Source organism: Plectropomus leopardus, chromosome 9, assembly GCF_026936395.1.
Source record: "Plectropomus leopardus strain MGB_pleo_1.0 chromosome 9, ASM2693639v1, whole genome shotgun sequence".
Classification (NCBI taxonomy): domain Eukaryota; kingdom Metazoa; phylum Chordata; class Actinopteri; order Perciformes; family Serranidae; genus Plectropomus; species Plectropomus leopardus.
In genome coordinates this window covers 10537192-10549830 of record NC_142184.1, presented here as the reverse complement: position 1 = coordinate 10549830, position 12639 = coordinate 10537192, and the positions used below count along the sequence as shown (strand labels likewise).

The 12639-nt window shown below is 39.8% G+C and overlaps 1 protein-coding gene across 6 annotated transcripts in view; it reads right to left on the bottom strand.

Moving 5' to 3' along the window:
* The window catches only part of LOC121946700 (synaptotagmin-2-like), a 79551-nt gene that overhangs the window by 6430 nt on the left and 60482 nt on the right, over positions 1-12639 (bottom strand). For 5 of the 6 annotated variants that reach the window (XM_042491389.2, XM_042491388.2, XM_042491390.2 and 2 more), the window contains 6 exons: positions 9720-9934; positions 9210-9370; positions 3196-3333; positions 2884-3051; positions 2221-2388; positions 178-295 (listed from right to left, as the gene is read on the bottom strand). In XM_042491389.2, coding sequence (XP_042347323.1) covers positions 178-295; positions 2221-2388; positions 2884-3051; positions 3196-3333; positions 9210-9370; positions 9720-9915 — 949 coding nt within the window. In that variant the 5' untranslated portion in view covers positions 9916-9934. The remainder of the gene's footprint in view (positions 1-177; positions 296-2220; positions 2389-2883; positions 3052-3195; positions 3334-9209; positions 9371-9719; positions 9935-12639) is intronic. The other variant, XM_042491394.2, reaches the window with a different exon arrangement.

Here is a 12639-nt window from a genome sequence, read left to right as displayed (position 1 = left end):
GAGCAGGGCCGACCTAATGGCTGTGCTCACAGGCACGTTCCTGTGTACACTGCAGTCCCACTGCAAGCACCCACATTTCACATTAAGCTGATGTATCTCGGCTAGACCGTGAGCACTGAAATTGTGTCAGGTGTGATAATGAAATGCACTATCTGATGCTCAGCTCTGTGCATATACCTGACAGCCCACCCACGTCCATTTTCTTCAGGTTCTTGGCCTCCAGGATACAGATGGTAAGTTTGCCAGCAGTGGGGACGTAACGCAGAGAGATGCAAATGTCACCCAGCTTCTCAGGCTGTGAGGAGGAGGGAGGGGGAGAGAAAGTTAAAGGAGGTCTGACGCAGAATTTATATCTTCTCTCTGATGTAAGGCGCACGACACAAACACACAAACTGTCCCTCTGGAGTCACGTTTTAAATATGCGCCGTCTGTGCAAATAATTCCTGCTGCCATTAGTTTTGTTTTAGGAGCAGGAATTACTGATATTCTTAAGCACATCTCATTGGCCTTTTCAAAGGTAATAAAATATCTGAGACCGCAAGCAACTGTAGAGTGATTATTCCTTCTTAACATGGCTCTGGGGAGATTTCACTGATTGATTTTCATATTCTGGTGCGGCATTATTGTGAAAACACCAAATTACAGACTGCATGGATACAAAGGATGCAGTGCAGTCGCTTAGAAAAACAAAAAGTGTGTCCTTCAGCGTTCTGTATCTCACCAGATGAAGTTGCCACCTTGTGCCCCTGGTTATTTTAGTATTATGTCATCAGCTGAGTAAACTGTTCAGGTTGCTCTACGTGAAAATAAGTGTTTTTGCTGATGGTCTGAGGAAATTTACTTCAGTTTGTCTAAAACCTCTCTTATTGGTTGTATTATGATTACAGTCTGCAAAGAGAATAAGACTTCTGTTGCATATTAGTTACTATTTAAACATCCAGCAGTTACAGAGCACACTGTGTTTTTGGCCACCTGGTGAATCTAAGTCCAATATTCACTCTCTTTTAGCTTTGTTCTGTGGTCTCAATAAACTCCTCAGGGAATTTTAAACTGCAATTTGCTCCACTCTGTTCACCAGCAAGTCTCTAACTATGTTTGCTGCTGAGCAGGTAATGTACGGCGGTTTCTTAGAGCTGCTGCACTAAAAGCAGCTGCCTCCTGTGGCTGAAAACAATGCTCTGAGAGCTGTGGAAGTGAACTAAAACAGCACATTTGTGGGCTGGGCTGCTAAAAACAAAAGATGGCCCGAAATTCAACATAAAGCAGATTCAGGTGATAACTCTATGTAGGTGATTCATTACAATTGACCCTTTTGCCAGTACAGAAATATAAATTAAATCCAAACAGTGGCGTTTTTGTGATGTCAGTCATTACCTTGGCCATGCCTAACAATTCGAGGTCACCAGTAAACAGGAGAGTGAAAAGGGAATGACATTTTGTGAGGTGATCTTCATTTCTTTGGCCACATTAACATTTACTTGCAATACTAGCAGAGACCAGAAAAAACAGTACGTTGCTTCACACACTAGTGAGTTAAAGAGTATGTTAGCTCCACCTACCCTTTCTGGTAGACCAACTACTGCATGATAAAGGAAAATGCTTCACTAACTGTGCGTCACCCAGACACCCAATTCATAATAATACAAATGCAATGGCTTTCTTCAGTAGGCTATAGGCTCAATCTCCATAGTTACCTCATTAAGAAATAGACAGTGACTTAACAGACATTAAAAGGTCCAGTGTGCAGGATTTGGGAGGAATAATATTGGCAGAAAACAACTATAATATTCAGAAATGTGTTTTAATTAGTTTATAATTATGTGAATATATTAGAATCAGTGTGTTTTCATTTCCTCAGAACGAGCTGTTTACATCTACATACAGAGAAGGTCCTCTTTCAAAGAGCCTGCCATGTTGTTTCTACTGTAGCCCAAGAGGGACAAACCAAACACTTGTGCTATATAGGGCCATTTGCGTTTTCACGTCAGCAAACATAGGTCTCCTTCACGGTTGACACACGGGAGATGTTTCATTTGGTTGCAATATGCAACCTAACAGCTAAATACCACTAAATCCTACACACTGAACCTTTAAATGAAATCTCTGAGATTATTACTTCAAAGGATCTTTATTATAATCTATGCAGGTATTGGCCTCAGATATATAGTAAAACGTGCATAAGTAATAGACATGAGCAGCAGCGTGCCGCATGACTCTTACCTCTTCTTGATCTGCGCTGTCCAGGTCTCTCCACTCCTCAATTGGCTTTGCCAGGTCAAGGGTGTTCATGGGTATTTTAATCTCTCCGATGACATCATGTTTAGAGAAGCGATCAAAGTCATAGACTGACATCACCAGAGTCTTTCCTCCCATCTCTTGGAATGGAATCTGGGAGACAGAGGTAATCCCATTTTCATGCATCACTTTCAAAGACCGATCCTCAATCCTAAACTTATAGAGCAACTCAGATCAGAACTAGCATTATTGGGTTGTGACTTTGGCCTCGAGCTCAAAATGGCCTGACGTAAAAGCGTGCACCCTCAGCAGAACCAGCCTGACTTTGACAAGGAGAAGGTGTTGGTATTGTTTTTTATAGAGCTGTGTCAGCAGCAGGCGAAGTGCACCAGAGGTGGCCCTCTCCTCTAATTTGATTCTCTGCCACATTCTCCTTGTCTGACACCTTCAATATGTCTGCTGCTTTTTTATCACTGCTGGGCAGAGGTGTTTGAGAAATCAGATTCTAAGCAGCAGCTAAGCCCTCACAGACAAAAAAGGACGAGCGTTTCACCTTTACCAGGACCCTTCTACAAATCAAACAGCTTGGTGAACTTGTTGTTTTAATAAGTAATAAGTAAAAGGTGACCACGAGATGTTACAGCTTACCTTGAAGGTAAAGGTCTCATTGAAGACAGGATTGAGTGTTTTCTTGTGAACCTTTGTGTCAAACTTCTTCTTTTTGTCAGGGAGGACAAAGACCTTGACGTAGGGGTCAGAGGTGCCTCCGCTGTCCATGGAGAGGAGATCAGCTGCTTGCAGGATTCCCACAGTCAGCTGGCGGAGGCAGGAGAGAGGAGGTACGTGATTAAAAGTCAGTGTGTATTTTCTCCTTGATCCTGTTTCTCTTTTTTGATAATCGACCGTGAAAAACAGGCCAAAGGCTCCACATCTGGACAAGAAAATGTAAAATAAGCTTGCCTTGTTCTCCTGGAAGTCATAATCAATGGAGTACTGCAGCTTCCCCAGCTTCTCTTTCTCCTTCACTTCCTCCTCTTTCTCGTCTCCAGTCAGTCCGGGTTCGACATCATCTTCTTCATCATCGTCATCCTGTTGTTTCTGCACAGACAGAGGGGAGGGGCGGGCGGCAGAGGAGACCAACAGTGAGAGGGCGTTTGTGAGGTGGCGGCTGTGCTGAACACTAAACCTCGGGCAATAGCAGTCGGGTTAGCCACAGCACCTACCTGCCACTTACCCCCGCTCACCCAGGTGTTACTAGTGCAATCTGTTCATCGATGGCCACGGTTGCAACCTGACTTGATTTCACTATTTCTTGGGTGACACCATTTGCTGTTTTCTTTTTTCTTTTTTTTTCATGAGTGTTACAGGTGGGTTAAAATCTACATTCAGATATGGGGGAATTCTCTTTGACTACAAAATATTGTAAAAAAAAAAATCCATTTCAATAGAACTGTTTTATTGTGGAAAGTGTGGAGAGAGATAGAGAGAGAAAAGGAGAGAAACAGCAGAATAAATACAGTCAATATACACGGGGTGGACAGAAAAACAGGCACACCTTACAATATGCAGCAATCTAACACATCAACCATGCAAAAAAAAAAAAAAAAAAACTCCAGAACATCTTCCTTTTCACTCAAAAAAGGTGATTGTCAAACCTTTTCAAATCAATATATCTTACTTGTGTAGCTGCTTGTAAGTGTGATATTACAGGGGTGGACAAAATATTGGGAACATCAGTTGAAACAGGTCTTTGAAGGAACTGCATTGTGGCTACACAAGCAGCTGCCCAGATCCTAAATATGACTCATCCCTAATGAGTCACATTAACTTTTTAAAAAGTGTAAAGAATCGTGACTGTATATCCCACACAGCAGAAAGCTGCATCAGCTGAAATGAGCCAAAGTCACAATTAAGCAGACTGAAGGACATTATGGGATATTTTCTCAAAAGGGTTAAAAAATGAGGTTAGAAAATGCATCCGGTTACTTCCTATAACTGTATATATATATATATAGTTTTATTAATGCTCCAGGGATGTTTTTACATGTTTTACCCTCTTATTGCTACTTTGTGGAAATTTGTAAATGGTCTTAGGTTTGACTGGGTTGAAATATGATCCCAATCTTTTTCTCTCTATTCTAAAGAACAATTCATGTTCATCAATGTAGACTGTTGTCTGCAGCCTTTATAGCTGCAGGATAGACAGTTTCACAAATGTGGTACACTTTGAGGCTCTCTTTGAGGTCACACTGGATTCATGGCCTTTAATAAAATAGCGAACTTGGAGTCTAGCCTAAAGCAGCTGGGATTAATAGCGTGCGCCTTAAGCCAATAAGGGCACGGATGGATATTGCAGCTGCCCGTGATAATCGATAGACTTAAATGCTTTGACCTCAGCTGGCCCCTCAGCCCTCCGTCTTTGGTTGCTGTACTTGTTTTGGCTTGTTTGGTTATTTTTTATTTCTCAGAGTGATGCATTGATCTATCAGCCTAACACTGGTATCAGCCAATATCCCTATCAGCCAACAAGGTGACATTCCAATGGTGGTGCCCATTGGTTGTTTTTTTTGGTTTTTTTTTGCTGAGTCACATAAACTTTGTGCAGGCTAAAACGCAGGGCTCGACACCATGGTGCTCCATTCCCTGAGACAACAGAAAATACGTTTTGTATGAACAGAGGTCTTTCCAGGGACATCTTCTGGACGAAATGACGGAGTAAACTCACTATTGTTACGTCAGAAGATGCCCCCTAAAGTGTTCCCGATAATGCTGCATTATGAACAACAAATTATGAACAGCTGTTCGCAGCTGGTGGCCAGAACTAATAGCTAACTGAGGTTGCATTTAGTTACATTATAATTTTTGCAAGCTCTATTCAGGAAAAATGAGTATTGGGCGACGGTAAATTATTATGCTGTCTTGATGGTAAATTCTAATGTTGCATGATGTGGAGACATTTATTGTTTTCACAGCAATATAAAATTGATGTTGAAAAGAAAATTATGATATATTATACGCTGAGAAAAAGACTTTTAAAGCAGTTAGTTGTTTCATAAATTTGTATGATTAAATCTGTGCTCATTCAAAGGAAGTGTAATGAAGGGCTGAATGACTTTAAATAATTAGGTTATTTTCTATAATGAAGATTACTTTGTTTCTTTTGTTCCTGGCATAAAAGGGCAAAAAAAATTAAACAAAAACAAAGGCAACAATGACAAAAAATAAATTAATTAATTTTAAAAAATGATATCAGCACCAGCTTTTGGCCAAATTATTATTTAAACATTAGTATTGTAGTGGCCCAGAATTTAAAATCAACAAAGTTCAGTTTTTTTTAAAACAAAAACGAACACTGAACAAACTAGTTTCTATTGCAGAGCTATTACACTGCATTGCACAATAGTGAAAGGCGTTCTTGTTATATTGTCCACCCCGTGTACAGCATTTCAAACACAAGCTGTCACAAGAAACAGAGCGTCCTTCCTGAGAGGAACTGAAGGACGGCGCTTTGAGGAAACGCTGTGATTTGATCAAACTCCTGACGCAGTGATTCCTGACACTTTTCTCCAAAAGCTCTCAAACTTAAACTGCAGACGAAAATCCTCAAACTGATGCTGTAAGCTTTTTGGCAAACAGGTTTATTTCAAGCCAGACAATATTAAATGTTTGCACTTTATCTCCTCCTGACATCCCAAAGTCTCATTAATGTGTTTACACTTGTATTGCTGATCGGATTTTGCTGCTATTATTGTACTTTGGTCTGATTATTATAACTGAATTGTGAATATATTTCAAAATTTATTCCAAACAGAGTCCAGATTTTTCCTGCTGATACTCTAACATGAATTATTGTGACTCTTGATCACATGCTAGGACAAAAAAATCAGTTCAGTTCAGTGACAGTTTAATAGCTCCTGAGATAATCAACAAAGAAGATAAATCCATCTTGACTTTACACTACACCCAGTGACTCTTCGGTGTTTCGTCTCTTTAGAGGCGGCTGTGACTAATCGAGTTAAAGCAATCTGATCCGATATGAACATTAAAGTAAAGTAAGTAAAGTCTCATTTACGATACTGCATGGATAATATCTCAGTATGGCCTACTGTCCTACGGCTGTCTTCTTGAAAAAACACTGATGTCTTCGTAAGACTGGAGGGTCCAGCTACTCACTGATGAGCTGGAAGAGGAACAGGGCACACACACAGATAATACACACCCACTACACACCATACTGTACTATCAAACACTCACACACACGTTTGCTTACATGCAGGCTCTCATGCATGCTTTAACACTTTCTCTCTCTCTCTCTCTCTCACACACACACACACACACACACACACATTCTCACACAATAACCTTATATGTGGCATTCTCTATCTTTATTGTGGTAAATGCTTTTCATTCAAGCATGCCAGGCCACACAATGCAGGATCCAAGTTTCCTTCTGACGGCAAATGTAAAATGAATTACCTTTGAATTTCTAAAGACGGATTAAAGTAATGTTTTTTTTTAACTACCTCTGCAAATTTTTGTGAAACCCAAAAATTTCTACGCATGTGTTCTGAGTGAAATGTACACATCCATGGAGGGATCATGCTATAATGAGAATTTCCAGTTATTCTCAAACTTCCAGTGAGGGTTCAAAGATGAAGACATGGTTTGTCTGAATGTATGCCCTTTGGTGAACTCAGTGGGGTGAATTGTGAGCTCAGTACTGAGGTTTTATCTTTTAAAACAGCAAGTAGATTGTAGTTTTATCTTTACATTGACTGAAATCAGGCCAAGTGGAGCTTGGGCAAACATTCTGGCCCACCATTTCTCCTCAGTGAGACCCGAGTGCTTTCAGGGAGAGAGGAGGTCAATGACTTGTCACCGAGTATGTCAGCAGCATGGGTCATCCAGGAAAGTTACTCTCAAGTCAAGTTGTGGCCATTCAATGGTACCTACTGCAAGGGAATATGCTGGTCTTTGTCAAGAGATACAAACAGCTTTATCTGTCGTGGAACTCAGAGCGTGTTTGCACGCAGGTGGGGCGCAGCATGTGAATTTCAGACCCATGTCAGTCACCGTATCTCTGGAGGGAAATTGTTTGTAATATGTTTGTTGTTTTTTTTGTTGTTTTTTTGGTTGTGTTGCACATTGTAACGGTGGAAACATGCTCAAAGCTCTCAGTTAGGTAAAGTTCCAGCTTATTATTTGACAAATATCCAGCTTACCCCTTGCACATGCATGTTAGTGATCTCTAGTGAGTTGCTGAGTGCACTCGTCATTCAAAAGGCTCAACCATAGGATGAGTTTCATGTTCATTTCAAAACACTTTAACACGTCTCTGTTCTGTTTTTTTTTTTTTTAGCCAAAAAAATTGCAATCTCTGGATATTCAAGACATAGCAGTTGGTGCGGCATATCAGTTCAGTGGATTTTGCGAAGCAGCTTAAATCGCTCCCAAAGATTCCTCAAGCACCCGCAGCACCTAAGCTTGCAAAAAACTAAGGAAGCCATAGCACTCATAGTCATCATCACTGCAATCCAACCCCTCCAAGCCCAAGCCCAGCCCCCCACCACCACCCCCAACCACCGCTCCCCTGCCCTGGTCTGCGCTTACTCAGAGCGGCCAGAGAGGGGCGCCGCGTGCTATCAGACCTACCGTAGGCAGAGAAGTCCACCACAGTCAAGATACACGGAGCACACATAAGACACAAAGCAGGAAGGAGGAGAGCAGAGACAAAGGAAGAGATTGAACTCACAGCAGACACCAAAGAAGTGTAATCACAGCAAATGTAGTCAGCTACACTGTAGGGAGCGAGGAAAATGACAGATAGAGAAGCCTCCTCATTAGCACAATCATATCTTGTGCAGCAGGGCCGTCAGCTTTTAAAATAACTCCACGTTTTTTTTGGATATATTCTTATTGTCAAATCATCCATCACATATGTGGAAAAAAAATAATTACAGGCCCAAAAACAGCAGCATTGTGCTAACTACTAATTTTCATAATTACTCTTTAATGACTGGGGAAAACAATGGTTGGGTTGAATAGATAAGAGTCCTGTCATTTTCCACTCAAATCCCAAAGCACAAGTGAGAGAAAGAGCAACAATAACATTAATGACAAATACATTAAATAACAAAACAAAAAGAAAGAGAAAAATGAAAAATAATCATGGTGAATAAAGAATGCAATTAACACCTGCGGAGAATACACTGACTGGGTTAGAAAGCCATCATAGAGTTAAACAGCCTGTCTAATCTAATGTGTAATGTGTAATCTAATCAAACAGGAAACGTTTTACTAGAATAAAATGTGCAGCACGAGGACTGCTGTTATAGAATTAGCTGTGTCAGACTACATGCATGTTTTTCTTCCAGTACAAAGCTATATTGTAATCCCCATAGATGTTACATAATCAGTCCCTCCAGGATTTCGCAGGATTGTTGCAGCCTGAAATGCCTGATTTCAGAGCAACTTTTCTAAAAGAAAAATTGATGCATGTTGCAATGTTTATAGGCATTTTCAAATGGAAAATTGACAAAATTGTTGCGGTGCTGTCTCGTATTAGGAACTTATAATTACAAGCATTCAATGTTTCCTTCAAAATTACGATGTGTTTGTGATGGTGGTGGTGAGGGGAGGCAGCAACAGCTGATTGATGACTGTGTGTCTGTGACTCTGAGGGGCTGAGTTAATACACTGCACACGACTCCACAATGAAATGAGATGCTACTCATTTTCAAGTGTAAAATTTTTCGTAAAGTTATGCTGATTGGACAAAATTGCACGTCCTGCAAAATTCACAGGGATCGGCTGAATTTTTATTAATTGTTGTGATCAAAATATTGCGACATCCTGGTGGGAATGCATAATAGGCTCATAAACAGGTTAAAGTTAGCTGTGATGTGGCTCGCTTCATATACAGTACAAGTGAAAATATCCCCGGCTGTGATGCGACCTCCCGCGGAACAACATACCTCTCCCCCTTTCAGGTTCTTCATTCCCATGTCCCCCTTCCCCTTCTTGCCCTTCTTGTTCTTCTTCTTCTTGCAACAGCATTTCTTGATGATGCAGAAGCAGCATGTTAGAATGAGTAAAGCAGCGACCACGGCAATGGCAATGATAGCCCAGGACGGCACTGAGGGGAACATACAGACCGTAATATAGAATGGCACATCCACACCAAAAGAGAGAAGAAAGAAGTAAAATACTTTGACATTTGACCAACCAATCATTTAGCCGACTCCATATCATGTCCTGGGCCAAATATATTTAGTAAGAGGGTGCTAGGTTAGCAATTAGATTGGGTGAAAATTAGATTTCTCTGCCATTAGGAAGGGCAGCCAGTGATCAATACTGAATAAAGGCATTATGAGGCTGCCAATGCCTGCAGCAAAACAGAAAATCTAATTCCAAAATCATTGCTTAGAGTCACATCAATACAAGTTGGTTGATCAGGACAGGCTTGAATTTTGTCCGGCACTCACGTGGGATCTTGTCGATTTCATTTAGGAACTTGTTTTTGATCTCGTCAAAGGCATCGTTCTTGTTGACCGGTTCGGTGGTGTTGTCGGCAGAGACTAATGCGACGGAGGCTGGAGTCACAGTCAAGGCACTGGCCCCCGTTGGCTTAGCAGCGACCATGGGCGTTGTCTGATGCCTGAACAAGTTCCACTTCGTCATTTAAGCTGCACACACAGTCCTTGAAAAACAAAAAAAAAGAAAACACTGTCAGTAAGATTATAGTTAAGTTATGAAATTCATAATAATGCATGAAGCCACCAGAAAACAATCAAAATAGGAAATAATTTATGGTTTATTTACAAAATACCACCTGTCATGTTTTGTTTTTTTAACAGGTTAAATGGATAAATAATGTCGGTGCCTTACATGTTAATAAAGCTGTTTTGAGACTGGCATCCAAATCAAACACAAAGCAGAGCCACTTCACTCTCAGTCTTGTGAAAAGAAAATGAAAAAGGAACAAAAGGTGGCTGTAGCTCAGGTGGTGGAGAGCTGATATAAGATATTCAGTTTGTTCCCCGGCTTCTACCTTTATGTATAAGTGTCCTTGAGCAAAACACTGAAACCCAAATTACAACTTATAAAACGGATACTTGCAGGCCTTGATTGGCTGAGCCATGTTCAAAGCCAATTTAAAAATATTCTTTTATCAAACAGCTGTGACCACATTACAGTTTCAGTATTACTGTGGCAATTATTAACATATAGGCTGAATCACAACGTTTGTTTACTAATATATCAGTATTAGTTTACACTATATTTAGATTTTCATCACTTGCACCCTAACCCCCAGCTCTTTCTGAAGGGGAAATGAAGCTGCTATCTTCAACCCATTAGACTCCAGTGACAAAAGCAGTAATTTTACTATATATATCGTATATCTTACTATATATCTTTAAAAGTTAAGGCTGAGGATGACAACAGAAATAAACAAGTTTGTCAGTATCACAAGTCTCCCCAGTTGGTTATTTTAATATTTATGTTTTCCTAGTTTATCTTCCTCTTTTTTCTGTAAATTATAATGTAAAATTGTTGATATTTAATTTGCATTTTCTCTTCTTTCTTTTACATGTTCAAAATAAATGCCAGTTGTCTACCTAAGTGATGTCATGGTGATTCGGTCTATTGTCATATGGGATGCAGAGCTAAAGGGGGCAGTCTGAAGCTCAGATGATTTATCATCCCCCAGGACGAAAATGCTCAGAAATAAGCAAAGCTGTTATTCAATGAATTCACAAAAAAAGACAACAATGCTGCAAAAGTGACAAAGAGAGTTTACAGGGATTTAAGTTTGAGCAGCCAGGGAATCCACCATGTCCTGTCATTTTGTTTAAGAAACACTGTCCGCCCAATCCAACGGCCTATTATCTCCATCCAAAGTGGACAAACTACACCAACAATCTATTGCAAGTTAACGATGTAATTTTAGCTGGCTCGCAAGTTTTCATCTGCAGTATTACACTCTCTTTCCTTATCTATGTCGTTAATTGCTAGTGACATCATGGTTGTTATAATGTAGCCTGGTTATTCAGATAGTGAGCGGGATCCACTGCAACAAAAGCGATATTGTTGGAAAGTGACGACATTGAGAGGAGAGTGAACATAAAAGTTGTCAATTTCATGAACTTTTCTCTTCTTTCTCCTAATGTGAGGCTCGAGAGCCCATGGGAATGAACCTCTTTGGCTCCATGTTGCGAATGATTTGTAAGATCTGTGTGTTGCTTGGCAACGGTTCTGCTAAATGTCGTTAAAGAACTACATTGCTAGGAGGTAGAATGATTATTTGTTATCAATAAATTATTGCATTTTTTTGTTGCTGTGTGTTAATTGTATGAAACATTGCCAGGTATATGTATATATGTAATAGCCATTTTATGAAATCAACAGGCCACTTGAGGCTGTTGTTAACACAGATTTAAAACAGCTAAGGAGCACTTTGCTCAACTTCCCTTAGCTGTTCCGAAATCAGTGTAAACTTCGGCCTCTCATTGCTTATTGTTTTATTACAAAAAAAGTCACTTTTGACAAATGAAATATACTATAATGTGACTTGGGAGCACTGGCACAACATACAGATTTATATCAGTTATATTTTCTGCATCTGTGGATGGTTTTAAGCGAGTACATCTTCAAAGGTTCACACCTGAGGCACTAATACTCTCCTCTACATCTGCCACGAGAGCAAACATGACAAGCAAACTGAAACTGGTTTTGCTAGATTTGCCACTCATGTGTCTGCTGTTCAGAGAATGCAAATGCTGGTGAAATAAAGGAAGAGATTTTTTTCATCTGTCATGGTGTTAGTTAAGCTCTATTTATCCTGGAGGTTTAATTGAGATCCTTTTTATAAGATAGACTTGAGAACAAATAACAAATGAAAAAATATCACATATAAAGACAATTCATTCAAACAAAGCAGTCATCACACAGTCACACTAGTTAAGATATTAAAACACATTATTAAAAATATAAACAAGCATAATGTGTTTATACATAAATCCCCCAGAGGAATGAGTGTCACTAACTTCTATTTGTTTTGCATTACAGTATAGCGAGGTGCACATTTGAAAAAAAAAAAAAAAAGAAATCCAGCCACACATTTTGCTGTTACACCCTTAAACTTCAAGTTAATTTTTTTTTCTTGATGGCGCAATGCTCACTCACTCCCTGTTAGTTGGATAATTACGGTATGACTCAAAAAGTGTAATGTCTCATACATCCAGTTAAAAACATGATCAAAGTAAAATCTTATTTTTTCTTTGCCAAAGGCCTTTTTGTCAACCAGCGTATACATGTATCCATGTCAAAAACACAGAAAGCACAAAGACAGCTGGAAGCGCATGGCTTGCAAAAAAAACCCATAATTTAGAAAAAAATGATGTC